At 38.2% G+C, this 18,691-nt stretch overlaps 1 protein-coding gene across 9 annotated transcripts in view; it reads left to right on the top strand.

Annotated features, from left to right (window-relative positions):
• SLC44A5 (solute carrier family 44 member 5) overlaps nt 1–18,691 on the top strand; it is a 399,223-nt gene that overhangs the window by 354,146 nt on the left and 26,386 nt on the right. For 8 of the 9 annotated variants that reach the window (XM_055585456.1, XM_055585453.1, XM_055585454.1 and 5 more), the window contains 4 exons: nt 5,036–5,159; nt 6,851–6,934; nt 11,140–11,252; nt 17,376–17,507. In XM_055585456.1, the coding sequence (XP_055441431.1) occupies nt 5,036–5,159; nt 6,851–6,934; nt 11,140–11,252; nt 17,376–17,507 (453 nt within the window). The remainder of the gene's footprint in view (nt 1–5,035; nt 5,160–6,850; nt 6,935–11,139; nt 11,253–17,375; nt 17,508–18,691) is intronic. The other variant, XM_055585455.1, reaches the window with a different exon arrangement.

Consider the following 18,691-nt stretch of genomic DNA (forward strand, 5'->3'; position numbering starts at 1 on the left):
AGCCACGGAATTAAAAGACACTTGCTTCTTGGAAGAAAAGTTATGATCAACCTAGATAGCATATTAAAAAGCAGAGACATTACTTTGCCAACAAAGGTCCATCTAGTCAAAGCTATGGTTTTTCCAGTAGTCATGTATGGATGTGAGAGTTGGACTATGGAGAAAACTGAACGCTGACGAATTGATGCTTTTGAACTGTGGTGTTAGAGAAGATTCTTTGAGAGTCTCTTGGACTGCAAGGAGATCCAACCAGTCAATCTTAAAGGAAATCAGTATTCCTGGATATTCATTGAAAGGACTGATACTGAAGCTGAAACTGCAATACTTTGGCTACCTGATGTGAAGAACTGACTCATTTGAAAAGACCCTGATGCTGGGAAAGATAGAAGGCAGGAGAAAAAGGGGATGATAGAGGATGAGATGGCTGGATGGCATCACTGACTCAATGGACATGAGTTTGAGTAAGCTCTGGGAGTTGGTGATGGACAGGAAGGCCTGGTGTGCTGCAGTCCATGGGGTCACAAAGAGTTGGACACGAGTGAGCAACTGAACTAAACTGATTTTGGAGATAGCAAAACTATGGCCATTTTCTGTCTTCTTTCTTCTTTTTTCTTATCTGTTTTTCCACAATGAGTACATATTTCTTTTAAAATGGAAGAAAGATAATAGTCATTAGTTTGAGTAGAAAGTCAGGTACCATTGAGTTAGCAACTATCAAACACAATGTCTTACAAGCTCCCTTCGTTCTTCTCTGGATCATTAAAGACCCTCCATCAAAGTTGTGGGTCTGGCAAGCAACTGCATTTAACCAGGATTCCTTGAGCAATAGTGTCTGTAGTTAAGGACAGTGTTACAGATTTTTATGCAAAAGGGTAAAAATGAATCATTAGTCACTGAAGATACATTAGGTATATAAGATATAGTCCCTGCCTTTACAATTATAGTTCGTTTAGATCACACAATATAAAATGTACGTTGTGGATGTTGTTGTTTAGTTGCTAAGTCATGTCTGACTCTTTTGCAACTCCATGGACTGTAGCCCCGGAGAAGGCAATGGCACCCTACTCCAGTACTCTTGCCTGGAAAATCCCACGGACGGAGAAGCCTGGTGGGCTGCAGTCCATGGGGCCACTAAGAGTCGGACACGACTGAGCGACTTCACTTTCACTTTTCACTTTCATGCATTGGAGAAGGAAATGGCAACCCACTCCAGTGTTCTTTCCTGGAGAATCCCAGGGACGGTGGAGCCTGGTGGGCTGCCGTCTATGGGGTCGCACAGAGTCAGACACGACTGAAGTGACTTAGCAGCAGCAGCAGCAGGACTGTAGCCCACCAGGTTCCTTTGTCCATGGAATTCTCCAGGCCAGAATACTGGAGTAGGCAGCCTTTCTCTTCTCCAGGGGATCTTCCCAACCCAGAGATCAAACTCTGGTCTCCCGCATTGCAGGTGGATTCTTTACCAACTGTGCCATCAGGGAGTCCAAGAATACTGGAATGGGTTGCCAGTTCCTTCTCCAGGGGATCTTCCTGATCCTGGGATCGAACCCACATCTCCTGCATTGCCAGGCAGATTCTTTACCAGTGAGCCACCAGGGAAGCCCACATTGGGGACACAAAAATGAATAAGGCACAGTTCTTCAAAGTCTAGTGAAGGAAACATTGAAATCAATTTGTATCCCCCCAATAGGAAATTAAATATAGTACTTGAAACAATGTTATGCCACTAACAAAATTCACTCATTAAAGATTTTATAATGGAAATAAGTAATAATAAAAGAAAGAAACAAGAGACAATATCTCATGTACTATATAGTTAATAACTCTCAACAACAACAAAAATGTATACAGAAGAAAGACTGAAGGAAATGCACCAAAATGTTAATATAGTTCACTGTAGCTTGTAAAACTATGTAAAGTTTTGTATCTTGTTTCAAGAATTTTTCTCTACTTTCCAAAAATATAATGACCATATTTAGTAATTAAAGGTAACAGACTAGATGAGTTACTGTCCAGAAATACTACATAGAACAAGTTTGGGAGGTTCTGTAGGTAGGATCATATTGAAGCAGCAAAAAGAAAAGGAGTACATGAAAAGGCTGAAGAGAGGGTAGGAGAGAACCTGGGACTGTGAACCAAGGGAAGACAGGGGAGGGGTTATAAAGGGCAGGGGTTGTCTCCTGTGTCAAAGACTCATTCAACAGGAAAATTAACTCATTCAACAGCAAAGATTTACTGAGTTCCATTCTGTACCAAGCCCTGTGCTAGGTAATGGGTTCCAGCAGGATGAAGAGTAAAAAGTATTTGGAAGTTTTGGCAATTAGAAGGTCGCTGGAATCACTGGGAGGACAATTTCCATGGCGAGGTGGAGGCAGAAATATGGTTGGATTGAGAGGGAATAGAAGCATCTGGTAGAGACTATGTCAAATTTGCCAGGGAGGAGCAGGACAGAGAAAGGATACTGAAGCAGTCATCCCTACTGCAGATGCTACAGAGGATGAAGGTCAGTAGACAAACTGATTTTAAAGCCAGATAAGTCAGGAAAAGCTTTATGAAGACATAGTTCTTTCTCTATATCAACTGCTTTCATATTTTCAGGTTTAAACTCCATATAAACTCCTGCAAGTCGGTATTACTTCTTGTAAAAAAAAAAAAAAAAAAGATAAACCATTCCTGATTCTTCCTCTTTCTTCCTGTAAAATTGAGATTTTAAAACATTTTTAGTAATCAGATCAGATCAGATCAGTCGCTCAGTCGTGTCTGACTCTTTGCGACCCCATGAATCGCAGCACGCCAGGCCTCCCTGTCCATCACTAGCTCCCGGAGTTCACTCAGACTCACGTCCATCGAGTCAGTGATGCCATCCAGCCATCTCATCCTCTGTCGTCCCCTTCTCCTCTTGCCCCCAATCCTTCCCAGCATCAGAGTCTTTTCCAATGAGTCAACTCTTCACATGAGGTGGCCAAAGTACTGGGGTTTCAGCTTTAGCATCATTCCTTCCAAAGAAATCCCAGGGCTGATCTCCTTCAGAATGGACTGGTTGGATCCCCTTGCAGTCCAAGGGACTCCCAAGAGTCTTCTCCAACACCGCAGTTCAAAAGCATCAACTCTTTGGCGCTCAGCCTTCTTCACAGTCCAACTCTCACATCCATACATGACCGCAGGAAAAACCATAGCCTTGACTAGACGGACTTTTGTTGGCAAAGTAATGTCTCTGCTTTTGAATATGCTATCTAGGTTGGTCATAACTTTCCTTCCAAGGAGAAAGCGTCTTTTAATTTCATGGCTGCAGTCACCATCTGCGATGATTTTGGAGCCCAGAAAAATAAAGTCTGACACTGTTTCCACTGTTTCCCCATCTATTTCCCATGAAGTGGTGGGACCGGATGCCATGATCTTCGTTTTCTGAATGTCGAGCTTTAAGCCAACGTTTTCACTCTCCACTTTCACTTTTATCAAGAGGCTTTTTAGTTCCTCTTCACTTTCTGCCATAAGGGTGGTGTCATCTGCATATCTGAGGTTATTGATATTTCTCCCAGCAATCTTGATTCCAGCTTGTGTTTCTTCCAGTCCAGCGTTTCTCATGATGTACTCTACATATAAGTTAAATAAACAGGGTGACAATATACAGCCTTGACATACTCCTTTTCCTATTTGGAACCAGTCTGTTGTTTCATGTCCAGTTCTAACTATTGCTTCCTGACCTGCATACAAATTTCTCAAGAGGCAGGGCAGGTGGTCTGGTATTCCCATCTCTCAGAATTTTCCACAGTTTATTGTGATCCACACAATCAAAGGCTTTGGCATAGTCAATAAAGCAGAAATAGATGCTTTTCTGGAACTCTCTTGCTTTCCATGATCCAGCAGATGTTGGCAATTTGATCTCTGGTTCCTCTGCCTTTTCTAAAACCAGCTTGAACATCAGGAAGTTCACGGTTCACATATTGCTGAAGCCTGGCTTGGAGAATTTTCAGCATTACTTTACCAGCGTGTGAGATGAGTGCAATTGTGCGGTAGTTTGAGCATTTTTTGGCATTGCTTTTCTTTGGGATTGGAATGAAACTGACCTTTTCCAGTCCTCTGGCAACTGCTGAGTTTTCCAAATTTGCTGGCATATTGAGTGCAGCACTTTCACAGCATCATCTTTCAGGATTTGAAATAGCTCAACTGGAATTCTATCACCTCCACTAGCTTTGTTTGTAGTGATGCTTTCTAAGGCCCACTTGACTTCACATTCCAGGATGTCTGGCTCTAGGTCAGTGATCACACCATCGTGATTATCTGGATCGTGAAGATCTTTTTTGTACAGTTCTTCTATGTATTCTTGCCATCTCTTCTTAATATCTTCTGCTTAGAGATTTGTAAAGAAGCAAAGATTCTGTTGAATTAAAAAGTACATAAAAGATTGACAAACTCTCAGAAATCATGCTAGTTGACAAAGTATGGGCCATTTTTGATGGCTTTGTAGTTCCATTTCCAGCCCCTCTAAAAAACTGATAAATGAAAAAGCTGGAAGAGAGACAAATTATTAACATTTTATAAATAAAAATTCTGTTATCTTAGTAGCCTAACGTTTGAGCTGATGCTTATTTCTCAAAGAATTATTCACTAAACTCTGGTTTTCAAGGTTTCACTCAAGGAATATCTAAGAATTTTTTTAAAAATAACAAAACTAAATTCATCTAATAATTCAAGTAAATATAGCCTGTTTATTAAGATGTATTTAGTATGAGAGCAAGGTTGTCAGTATTATAAAACCTGTGCTACGTGTCCTGCTTATGGCTACTTAATGAATATATCATGTATGAAATACTCAAGTTTAAATGTGGCTTCAGATCATGATTGTATTTACTTCCCATGTCGGTCTTAGAATCATCAAAAAGTCTGATTATCAAGTAATGGGTGGTTATCTATACTGAGCAAGTTATATAGTGTCTAGCAAGTAAGCATTTTGATTATAAAAAACAGAAAGCTGAAGAAAGAGAGGACATCGTAAAGAAAGAAAAATGATTATCATAATTTTAATTTATTTTTACAGTTCTCCAGAGATGTTTCCCAGACTTCTCTACTAAAAATGGCACTTTAACAGTAGGAAATAAGACAGTGTTTGATGATGGAAATGGAAAGACAAGAAATGCTGCAGAACTCAGAAGAGCTGCAAAGTATGTAGATCACATCCCCATTTTCAATTTTATGCACCCCATTATTATCCCTGAACTAAATCTTTTTTAGGTTAAGGGTTATAGAGGAAGAATTATGTTTATTCTGAAATATTCATGTCACTGTGGATTGGAGAAATTTGTATGTGTTCATTAAGAAAACCAAAGGAAAAAGAAGAATGAATTTGAAAGAACAATTATGTTTTTCAAAATGGTTAAGTCTTTCATCATCAACAGGTACATAAATGAGACATCAGGAAACACTGAAACCCCTTAATATAATTTACTTTTGGATGAGCATAATTCTAAAAACCCATGATTTTTTTAAAGCATTAAAAAAAATGACTGAAATAATAAAACTTCCAGCTGTTTTAAATGGAAGGGAGCCTTAAGAAAAATGAAACAACCACGATGCTGCTGTGTTAGTACTGTGTTGAATTTCTATTACTACTTACAGTGAAGTAAATTTTCTGTTTCTCTTGGTTGTATGCATTGTGGTGTTCCATGTTATTTGGAAATATAATATTCTCATGCACACAGATGTGTGTATACAAATATAAACACAGAGTATCATTGCATAGCTCAGTTGTTGAATTTAAAATGTATACCTGTGGCGGATTCATTTTGATATTTGGCAAAACTAATACAATTATGTAAAGTCTAAAAATAAAATAAAATAAAAAAAATAATGATAAAATTAAAAATATATTGCAAAAATGTATTGTACTAATAGTACAATTCCATTGATAAAATTTTGAAGTAAGCACATGTGTGCTAAGTTGCTTCAGTTGTGTCCGACTCTTTGAGACCCTATGGACTGTAGCCTGCCAGGTTCTTCTGTCCATGGGATTCTCCAGGCACAAATACTGGAGTGGGTTGCCATGCCCACCTCCAGGGAATCTTCCTAATACAGGGATCAAACTCACATCTCTTATGTCTCCTTCACTGGCAGGCAGGTTCTTCACCACTGGTGCCACCTGAGAAGCCCAACTAAATTAAATTACACTAAGATGCATATATATATGGTACAACTAAGAAAACTGGGAAATTATAATCACAAAAGTCAGAACTATGGTTATTTTAGGGGAAGGGAGAGGTATTGTAATTGGAGCACATAGGGGGAAGGAATGACTATGTTGTACTTACCAAGTGTGTTCACTTTGATAACCCATTCAACTGGATGCTAATGATTTGTGTACTTTTCTTATGTTGTACTTACCAAGTGTGTTCGCTTTGATAACCCATCCAACTGGATGTTAATGATTTGTGTACTTTTCTGCATATGCCTCTTTGTGCCTTCTGCAACAGAGTGTCAGAAGATTAAGAAGGGGAAATTAAATATATTCACTCTTAGCTCTATGGATTTTATAAGTTAGAAGCTGATCTTATTTAAATTCATGTCTTATAGTGAGGTCTCTGCAACACTGAGGGCATGTTGCATATGTTGGAAAAAAAGGTATGTTTACCACTCTTGAAAGCAACGGTTCCTCTGTGTGTAGCTGTAGCTACCTTTGTAGGTTCACCAAAGTGACATCGCATATATTATTGTGGCTAGCAAAGGGGTCACTAGCGATAAATGTTTTCTAAAAATATGCTTAGAATATCAGCTTCCAGGTCCCTTTTATCATAATAAGAACATTTCTCTTTAATGGTAGTCAAAAAATAATTGATTTTTTTTTCTTCTTTGAATTCAGTGGTATCAATAAAGCCCTTGATGCAAGGGCAATTGGAGTGAAGGTGTTTGAAGACTATGCAATGACATGGTATTGGATTCTCATGTAAGTGAAAACATAAGTGTTTCGTCTCCAGCCTCATTCTGAATTTATCTTTGTAGAATTTCTTTCATCAAATTCCCCATTCATATTTCTGAATGAGAGATTGACTCAGATTTCAGTTCCTGCCAGTTTATTTTTCAGACAGAGTGAAGAGCCTAAAATATTTGGAAATCTGCCCAATATTAGCAGAAAGTTATAAGAATGTAAATTTTAATTTTACTCATTAAATTACTAGTAAGAGTATTCATATATTTCCAGTCCCATGGGGCCTCACTGTGATATGTGTGTGCCTTTCACCGCATATAACATTTGTCCTTCCCTTGATCTCCAAAGGAGCCTTCTTATTTTTTAACGCAGCCCTTCCACATAATGTTTGTTATCATCATCATCAAACTCACTGTACTTATGAAAAGCTGAAAAAGAAAAATGAAGGGAGGAAGAGGTTTTAAATTTTCAGCTATAAGATTTGCATTTCTTAAACATAAAGGAAAATGTAGTCAGTCTTCCACAGCAGGTACGTGTGTTTGATATCCCTAAGGCTGTCATTACTATCTGGCTTCTGTGTCACCTTCTTGTACCTTAAGTACCTTAAAGGCATCTATGATTCCCTGGTAATCAAAGAATAAACTGGAAACTTCTTCAGATACTTACAAGAACTCTTACAACCTATCCAAGTTACTTTCTCAGATTTATCTCCATCCATGTTTCTTGATTAACCCTATATTCTAAACACAGCAAATAGCACACCCATTCTCAGACCATCACACCCTTGTGTTTTTGCACATTCTATTCTCTTTCCTAGAATATCTTCCTTTGTGCCCTGGGAAACTTTATCTCATTATTTAAAATCAGCTTTTGTGTCACTTATGATATCTTCTTAACTTCCCTAGATATAATAAATTGCTTGCATCTCTGTGTTCCTCATTCATTGTGTGTGTGTGTGTATATGTGTGTACATATATGTAAACACACATATCTATCTTCTATATAGCACCTACCATCTTGTATTTTATTTACCTGTCTCTTTCCCTCTGATAAACTATGAACTATTAGTATGGTAACTATGTCTATCTTTTCTTTGTTTTCCAGAGTCCTAGTATGGTTCTTGGACAGTAGCTGCTGCTGCTGCTGCTGCTAGGTCACTTCAGTCGTGTCCGACTCTGTGCAACCCCATAGACGGCAGCCCACCAGGCACCACCATCCCTGGGATTCTCCAGGCAAGAACACTGGAGTGGGTTGCCATTTCCTCCTCCAATGCATGAAAGTGAAAAGTGAAAGTGAAGTCGCTCAGTCGTGTCCGACTCTTAGCAACCCCATGGACTGCAGCCTCCCAGGCTCCTCTGTCCATGGGATTTTCCAGGCAAGAGTACTGGAGTGGGGTGCCATTGCCTTAGATACATAGAAAATGTGGGTTTAAGAAACAGTTATAAAAGTACTAGGGAGACAAGATAGATATATTTAAGTAAGGTGCTTATAAAGTCAAAATTGTATTGTGTGTAAAATACTAGGGAGTAGTTTTTAGAGCTAGAGAAGGCGCTGGCACCCCACTGCTGTACTCTTGCCTAGAAAATCCCATGGACGGAGGAGCCTGGTGGGCTGCAGTCCATGGGGTTACTAAGAGTTGGACACGACTGAGCGACTTCACTTTCACTTTTCACTTTCCCGCATTGGAGAAGGAAATGGCAACCCACTCCGGTGTTCTTGCCTGGAGAATCCCAGGGATGGCGGAGCCTGGTGGGCTGCCGGCTATGGGGTCGCACAGAGTCAGACACAATTGAAGTGACTTAGCAGCAGCAGCAGCAGTTTTTAGAGCTATAAAACTAGATAGTTTTATGAGGTTTTACATTGTTATGCTTTGTCTTAAACAGAGTAATTATTTTCAGTGTGTATTTCAAGATATATCTCCATGGCAGAGATTGTAGTTTACACTTGATAGGAAACTGGTGCCCCTATTGTCAGACCTGAATATCACTAGATAATTTGTCTCTTCTTTATTTTGGCTTTTCTACTCTCACCTGAGAAAGGTATAATTTATAACAGATTCTCCTGTCCTCCTCACACACACTGAAATAGTCTCTACCCAGGGACTAAACACTAGAGCATAAACACCTCCCTATATTATCAGCTCTTCTGTTCTCATCTGTTTCATACATATAAAGCCAAACACTGACATGCTGGGACTTAGTGTACTCAGAATTTTTATGTGGGAATTAAAAACACAAGTAGTCAAGAACTATATTTCTTATTTTTCCCCTCTGATCTTGTTTTTAAAATTTTTATTTTATTTATTTTTATTTTTGGCTGTGCTGGGTCTTGGTTACTACACAGGCTTTTCTCTGGTTGCAGCAAGTGGGAGCTTCTCATTGCGGTGGCTTCTCTTGTTGCCGAGCGCAGGCTCCAGGGCGAGGGCTTCAGTAGTTGCAGTTCTGGGGCTCTAGAACACAGGCTCAATAGTTAATGGCACATGGACTTAGCTGCTCCACAGCATGTGGGGTCTTCCCAGACCAGGGATTGAACCTGTGTCTCCTGTATTGACAGGAGGATTCTTTACCACTGAGCCACCAGGGAAGCCTCCACCCCCTGCCCCAATCTTTTTTTTAATAACCCTCTTGTCCTATGCCATAGAATAATTTTTCAATCACACTGCATATTTCAGCATTAAAGTATCTGTGGTTTGCTTCTAAATTAAAAGCCCAGGCTCTGTAAGACTGTGCACTGAGAAGGTACTCTGGTACATGCTGTCATCTATCCAGTGACAGTATTATTAATAGTTTCTTCTTAAGGATAACATCATGACCAACCTAGATAGCATATTGAAAAGCAGAGACATTACTTTGCCAACAAAGGTCCGTCTAGTCAAGGCTATGGTTTTTCCAGTGGTCATGTATGGATATGAGAGTTGGACTGTGAAGAAAGCTGAGCACCAAAGAATTGATGCTTTTGAACTGTGGTGTTGGAGAAGACTCTTGACAGTCCCTTGGACTGCAAGGAGATCCAACCAGTCCATTCTGAAGGAGATCAGCCCTGAGATTTCTTTGGAAGGAATGATGCTAAAGCTGAAACCCCAGTACTTTGGCCACCTCATGCGAAGAGTTGACTCATTGGAAAAGACTCTGATGCTGGGAGGGATTGGGGGCAGGAGGAGAAGGGGATGACAGAGGATGAGATGGCTGGATGGCATCACTGACTCGATGGACGTGAGTCTGAGTGAACTCCGGCTGTTGGTGATGGATAGGGAGGCCTGGCATGCTGCGATTCATGGGGTCGCAAAGAGTCGGACATGACTGAGCGACTGAACTGAACTGAACTGAAAGATAACATCTGAAGACAATAAGCTCGGTAACTGTGCCAGGCTGTCTGTTGCTATTTGGAAACGTGCAGATATCACCAGCAATGTTAGGTCTTAATAGAGGCATCAGCCAAATTTCCAATTTTAGTGAGTTGTCTTTGATGAAATCACTTAGAAAAATCCAATATGACTTTAACCTGGATATATAGTGAGGTTGGGAAGAAGTACCTCCAGTACTCAATCAAACCCCAGGAAGAAATTAAAACAAGGAAAATAGTCATGCTCTTGATTGCTTGATAAAGTCACATGGCGCAGGAGACACAGAGGTCTTATCCCGGCTCCAGATAATGGCCCACAGATCACTGGGGATCTGAAATAAGTGTCTGGTGATGTTAGACATCACAAATGATTAGAGATAATTAGACCAGAATGATAATGGCTACAAAATCATGGATTCAGGAACTGTGTAGGACAATTATTTAGCTTGTCTTTCTTCCCTAAGATTGTTTTCTTACTGCTAGTTATATCACATACGGTTTTCATTAGTGACCAGGTATATAGAGCAGCAATAATGTCTCATGGATATGCTTTGTTGCTTATCACTTGGTGCATAAGTATGAAGGAAAAAAATAGAATTGCGGCAGATAGGAATTATGATTTTTCCTGAAACAACTATGGACACAGAATTTACGTTTACCTAGGCACCAAAAATGATTCATTTATCAAGTTCTGATGATCCTATTGTTTCCCTTGAAAGTCTTAACAGAAAGAATTGCTTATACTTTTTAATGTCATAAATGTTTCTACAGTCAGATAAAATAATCGAGAATTATTTTGAATAGAAATAAGTGTTGTCTTGCTATATTTGTTATGTTTAGCACACTGGACCCCTATGTTTGTTGTGCCTTTTATCCTCCAGTGGCCTGACTATCGCCATGTTCCTCAGCTGGATGTTTGTGATGCTCCTGAGGTTCACAGCTGGATTGCTTTTCTGGATCTTCACCTTTGGTGTGATTGGAATCATAGCTTATGGTAGGTATCCACCCATCTTAAAATCACCAAATATCAAAATAATCTTTTTCTTTTCAGTTGCCATTGTCAATTACCAGAAAGCATTTTACTTCGAGTGAATTTAATCCTTCTTTACTGTCTTCCTAAAGGTGTTAAATTGAGAAAAATTACTTAATTCTGCATACAGTGTCTCTGTTACTTCTTTCTTCTTTATCCTGGTGGGGGTAAGTGCTATCAAAATATTCTTCTCTTTTTCTCTACAGTCTTTGATCTCATATCTCATGAGTATTAAGAAGGAGGTGAAAAGAATCCCATTTAGGTTAATGAAAACTATTTCAGACAGTTTCTTTTAGTCTTTTTACTTTTTATCTGATCAAAGACCCAGGTCTGCATAGTTATAGATGTGTGATCGATCTATTTTTCTCTTTCAACTTAGGACTTTTAATCCAGGTACTGTCACACACTTTAATAATTGGCCAGTACTCCATAATGGGCCATCACCCTCTAGAGGCAAGTATTCTGAATTACACTTATTGGATGGAGAGTTACTTTACTTCTAGGTTGAGCTCTAATTATTAACTCAGTTCTGCCAAATGCAGTACAGGTGAAATGCGAACATTAAAAAAAGAATTGGGCTTCCCTGGTGCCTCAGATGGTAAAGAATCTGCCTACAATGCAGGAGACCTGGGTTTGATCCTTGAGTTGGGAAGATCCTCTGGAGAAGGAAATGGTTACCCACTCCAGTATTCTTGCCTGGAGAATTCTATGGACAGAGGAGCCTGGTGGGCTACAGTCTACAGGGTCGCAAAGAATCAGTGAACAGTATAGCACTTCTTCTCAGTCTTCTAATAAACATATGAGCCAGTATATGAATGTTTGAGAGGTTTCTATTCAAAAGAATGATTTTCCTACAACACCATTTACATCAACAATGAGACTTTTATAGTCACAGATACCAAAATCTTGTTTCTGTCACCCAAAGAAGAAGAGCTTTACACATATCAGTATAAGAATGTAGAATACCCAAAATCTGTAGTTAGCTTGAGTTCCAGTCCTGTCTCCATAATGTAACTGGAGGACTTGGAAAAGTTTCTGAATGATTATCAACACAATAATGGTATTTCCATCATACCATTACTGTGAGAATTGAATGAGACAATGAATATAAAGCTCTTAGAACAGTCCCTGGAGAAGGCAATGGAGCCCCACTCCAGTACTCTTGCCTGGAAAATCCCATGGGTGGAGGAACCTAGTAGGCTGCAGTCCATGGGGTCGCGAAAAGTCGGACACGACTGAAGTGACTTAGCAGCAGAACAGTCCCTGGAACACAGTAAACACTCAGTATGTCTTGGGTTATTGTTATTATCGTGCTTGTTATCCTCACTGAGTTTCTCAACAGTTGTTTAGGTGACTCCATGTATCATTCCTTATCTGTTCATGCTGTGCAGCCACCCATGAACCTCATGAAGGAATATAAGAATTGCTGTCTCCTAATCTGAAACTCCCAAGAAAACTTTTTGTCAAAAAGCCTTTGTTTTCTTCCTCGGAGCTCAAAGTATCCCCTGCCCTTTTCTGTCTTAGAGTTTGGGCATGTGAACAATTCTCATTGATTATAAAAAATTAAGAGTTACATAGGGGATAGCCATATAATGTCATGGTTATAAATATGTATTTGGAATTTAGAAAAAGCACAGTTCTCTGCAAGTATATAGTTCTCTATTTCATAGTTTCCTCAACTGTATAACAGGAATCTCTGAGTGTTAAATAAACAATGTATATAAAGTACTTAGAGAGCCGCCATAAGAATTGTTCAATAAATGGTATTTATTGTTTTCTTATTATGCAGGAATATTATTAAGGAAAGAGGACTTGAAGCCCAGGGAACATACTTTTAACGACAAACACACACGAGGACAGGAATGAGATAGGAATAGAAAAATAAATTGGAAAATTACTGCTGAGACTTTCACATCCACCAGTGTGAAGGAACTAAATAATCTGAAGGGTCCTTTTGCTGTGAAATGATGGCATATTATATTGTATTGCTTTATTTATTTTTTTCATGAGCTTATTAGAAATGAAGTATCCCAGAAAGCAAAACCATTTTCAACCCACAAGCTGAAAAGTGGGGAACTGAGCAGGAGGCACATGTGAGATTATGGGTAGATCATACCAGTGCTACAATCAGGAGACTCAGAGCCAGCAGAGGAGTAGAGGGTCAGGCCTGAAACTCCTGGAGTAGGTGCTGGATCCTGGAAAATGCATAAAGTGACCCTAGTTTGGTAGTACCCTTTGGTTGCCAATAGAAATAAATATGAATCCCTTCTAGATGGAAGCACCTTCAATTCAGATCACCAGGTTTCAACAGATTAAAATGAACAATGTATGAGTTGTAATCAAAGATTTCCAAACATGTATGGAAATGGTCTTTTGCAAGAAACAAAACAAACGATAAATCTCAGATTGATGTCACTAAGAGATTCAGATATGGACTGATACAGAACATGAATTAATGTTTAAGAATTAAAAATACAACTAAAAAATAAGAAATCATCAAAAATATTTAGGCATACATAAAGATGAATCAAATAGAACTTTTCAAAACAAAGCAGTAAAGTGTTATATTCAAAATTAAATAAGTTAAATAGTAAAATAGATAATTAATGAACTGAAAGATGAAACTCTGAATTAATTACTCAAAATACAGCAGAACGTGAACAAAGGACAAAATATGATTCTGTATTTAAGAGAGATAGAGAATAGATTGAGAAGGACCTAACATGTATCAGCATATTTGAAAGGTATTGACTGAGAATTTTCTAGAACTGATGAAAGATATAAATTCAAAGATACAGGAAGCTCTACCAAGAAGAATAAGGGAAGTAACATCCATATCTAGTCATACATTTTCCCATTTATTCATTCAACAAATATCAGTTGTGCAGCTGCTATGTATAGGCACTATTCTAGGCTCTTAAGAAAGAACAGTAAACAAAAAGAAGTTCTTACTCTCTTGATGCTCTATTAGAAGGTGATACTTGCCACAGAAAAAAGAAATAATAGACACTGAAGGGGGATTGAGAGTATCATGGTAGGGCAAGGAGTACAAATTGCAGTATTAGTAGGGGAGGCATTTTTGAGAGGAGAACCAAGAAAACACTTGAAGGAGAAAATGGGATTAGCCCCTGGAGATACAGGAGAAGTTCCAGACAGTAAGTACAGTTAGAGCAAAGTCTTAAAGATGGGAACATGTGGAAGAAATGGTTAGAATGCTTATGTGGATGAATGTACCAAATAAAGGGGAGAATAGGAGATGAGGAATTTCTGGAGGACCAGAGACTTAGATAATTTTTACTCTGAGTGAAGTAGGGAGACAAGGTAGGGTTTTAAGCAGAGAAGAGATGTGAAATGATCATGACTTTAGTCCCTGGTGGCTCAAAAGTAAAGAATCTGCCTGCAAGGAGACCTGGGCTCGATCCCTGGGTCAGGAAGATTCCCTGGAGAAGGAAATGGCAACTCATTCCAGTATTCTTGCCTGGAGAATCCCTTGGATGGAGGAGCCTGGCAGGCTGCAGTCCACAGGGTCACACAGAATTGGGTACAACTGAAGTGACTTAGCACACACACATGAGATAGGAAAGGTGTGAGTGGAGCAAGCTTGGTTTAGAAAAGGGATTGATCAGAAGTGTAATTTTGAATATGTGTTGTTTGAGATGTTTATTAGGCATTAAGATGGAGATGTCACATAGGCAATTGAATATACAGTTGAATGTAGAGTTAGAAAGAGATAGCCTAAATAAATATATTTAGGAATCAGGATTATTAGAGCCATGAGAATGGCTGTAGATCACCAAGAAATTAGGTGTAGGTAGAGATGTGGATTGGAGAAGGAAATGGCAACCCACTCCAGTGTTCTTGCCTGGAGAATCCCAGGGACGGGGGAGCCTGGTGGGCTGCCATCTATGGGGTCGCACAGAGTCGGACATGACTGAAGCAACTTAGCAGCAGCAGCAGCAGAGATGTGGACCAAAGACTGAGTTCAGAAGCCCTGCAACATTAAGAGGTCAGAGAGAAGAGAATGGAACAGCAAAGACAACTGAGGAGAAATGGGTCTTCTTTGAAAACTAAAAGGATGTGATGTCATAGAAGTCAAGTTTAAAAAAAAAAACAGCGGAGGGTGTGATAAACCATGTCAAATGTGCAGATAGGTCAAGAAAGATAAGAACCGAGGATAGACTTTGGATACATAAATATGGCAAGATCATTGGTAATCTGATTAGGGTAGTTTTGGTAGCATAATGAGGAAGAAAAGCCTAATTAGAGTGGATTGAGGGAAGACTGGAGGAGAGGAATTATAGACAGACAATATACATGGCTATTTGGGAGAGTTTTATTGCAACGAGGGACAAAAAATCAGGCAGTGAAAAGGGGTAAGACTGTCAAAAGTAGACTTTTGTTTTACTCTTTAAGGTGGGAGAAAGGAAAATATGCTTGTATATTGTTTGGAATGATACATTAGAGAGCAAGAAATTAATGATTATGAAAGTTCAGAATACCAAAGACAAAATATTTTAAAAACGATCAGAGAGAGAAGACAGATTGCCTACAAAGGAACAGTTAAGCTGAAGAAGACTTTTTGACAGCAACAAAAGGAGTGAAATAATACCTTCAAAGAGCTAAGAAAAAAATAGTGGTCAGCCTATAGCTGTACACTCAGCAAACTATCTTTCAAGAATGAGAGTAACATTGAAGATATTTTAAGATAAGTAAAAACTAGAGTTTACAAGTAGACATATATTCATACTAAAGGAGTGCCTACTTCTAGATGGAAAAATGATTCAGCAAAAATGTATGAGATGCAAGAATGAATGGTGAGCAAAGAAAATTAATTGGTAAATGTGTAGGTAGGGCTTCCCTGGTGACTCAGTCCATAAAGAATTCCCCTGCAATGCAGGAGACCTGGGTTCAATCCCTGGGTTGGGAAGATCCCCTAGAGGAGGGCATGGCAACCCACTCCAGTATTCTTGCCTGGAGAATCCCCATGGACAGAGGTGCGTGGCAGACTATAGTCCGTGGGGGTCACAGAGTTGGACATTACTGAGGGACTATCAGCACAGCACAGAACTTAAGAAACTTTGTACAAAATAATGATAATATCCAATTTTTTGAGGTATAACTGTACATAAGTAAAATATAGAGAAATAATCAGACTGGAATGATTATTGAATAATGTAAGGTTCTTATATTTCCTGAGTTGACTTTAGACTTGGTTAGTAAGTACACAATTTTCAAGAGTAATTTATTCTAAAAATATAGTAGATATCTCTAAATCAGTAAAGGGGGAAAACAGAATTAAGTTAACAAACAAAAACTGATCGGTTTTTAAAGGACAAGAATTGGAAGTGTTGATACAAAGTAGAACAGGAAATACAAAAACGAAGAAGGTTGAAACAAAAGTAAATATAACAATACATTAAATATATTAAGCTCACCAATTAAATATATTAAGCTCACCAATTGGAATACAGAGATTATCAGGTCAGATTAAAATATTAACATACAAATTGGAGCTCTGTTCTTTACAGAAGTTACAAAAACATAAGGAAATTGGAAGTTTGAAAGTGAAGGGATATGGAAAATACTGTATTCCTATGTATCTTCCCAGAGATACTTTATGTATGCATAAGGAAATACATATATTATTTTTACTTCTTATATGAGTTATAGAATATTTTATATAATTTTTATAATTTTATATTTTTTTACTTTTTTCATTTAACAAAGCATCTAGTGATCATTCACTATCACTAGAGACTTTCTCCTCTTTATATGGAAATACGGTATTCTACTGTGCAAATATACTATAATATTTTTAACCAGTCATTACTGATGGACATTGAAGTTGTTTCTAATTAAAAGGACATTTAAAATTGGGTGTTGCCGTGGTCATCCAAAAAAATACTGAAAAAATTTATATTGTATATGATAGCACATTTAGACTGTTGGATACACAAAAAATAGTTAATGTGTAAATAGGAATTTTTCATTTGTAAAAATGACCATGCTAATCAATTTCATGTACATGTGTGCTTATATTTCAGAAAATAACATCTTATATTAGTCTACTTTTCTCTCTTTTTCAAGGAATATGGCGCTGTTACCTAGAATACAGCCGTCTTCAGGAACAGCCAAGTTCTCACTTAAATGCATATTCTATTGGGATTCAGACTGACATAAGCATGTACTTTCGCCTGAAACAAACATGGTTCGCACTTAGTGAGTGGATTTTAAAATTTTGCTTTGTTAAAATTGTAATAACAAGAAAGCATCTTTTGTCTAAAGAAAATTTGTATTGGTATAACTTGTTAAATACATCTATTGGTAACATCATTAAAATAAGTATCTATAATACTACTAGCCATAGTAAATGGAAAGTCATCGAGGGGAATTTATTATATAATCTAAGAAAATGTTACTGTACAATGATCTCAAGCTATTTGCCTTCAACTTAACATGAGTTGGATATAGGCATTTATAGCCATTAATCTAATATCTAAGAAAGGAATTTTAAAAGGAAAAAATGCTTGATATTTCAAACTTGCATTTAAAAACAGAAAAAGAAAAAAGAAAATGAAGAAACAAGTTTTTCATGGCAGGACTTTTAAACTACTTTTTATAGAATTGGAATAATAAGTAATTTTTACAAATTTACAATTTTTAGTGTTTATTTAGATTGAGTTAGTTAAGGGTAATGGTAACAGAATTTTGAAAGGTAGGTGATTTCAAAGATGGCTTTAATAGTTTTTATTATACTATTCCTTGTTCTTTACAGAGATTCATGTTCTTTAATCAATATTTTAAAAATGATCTCTAATTACATGGTGCTTTAAAAAACAAATTCATCTTCCTATATTGTTGAAGTTAGAAAGCCAGACAAGACAAGTTTGAGGAAGCCTGGTAAGGAGCCCAGACAGCCTAAGAGGAGGGCAGTATCTTGGAGAGCATCATGATTCCAGAATGGATCCCTTAACATAAATCTGAAAACTTAATTTTGCCACTTCACGCAGAAGTCATTTGGGTGGCTTTCAGAGACAGGCTCACAGCATGTCACCAGAGTGCCATTGTATTTGTTTACACTATTAGGATACTCTCTCGGAACGCAGACATATCCCACCTAGGACACTGCTTTCCTGGGCACAATGCACATGGGGAATAAGATTACTAATGAGAAAGTTTTTTTAGCAGAGACCCTTGGATAGTCTTCAGAGGTGTTTTCTTCAGGCTCATGCCAAGCTGGATGACCTACCCCGGCTGCACAGAAGCCCCCACCAGATTCCTGTGTCTGCCATATTCAGTGTTTCTCTGTTCCTTGGATAGTGCTAACTCAAAATGCCAAATTCTTGCTCTTTGGGTTCCCATTTCTAGCTCTCATGCAGCTAATTCCTTTCAATAATATAACA

Source organism: Bubalus kerabau, chromosome 6 (assembly GCF_029407905.1).
Source record: "Bubalus kerabau isolate K-KA32 ecotype Philippines breed swamp buffalo chromosome 6, PCC_UOA_SB_1v2, whole genome shotgun sequence".
NCBI lineage: Eukaryota > Metazoa > Chordata > Mammalia > Artiodactyla > Bovidae > Bubalus > Bubalus kerabau.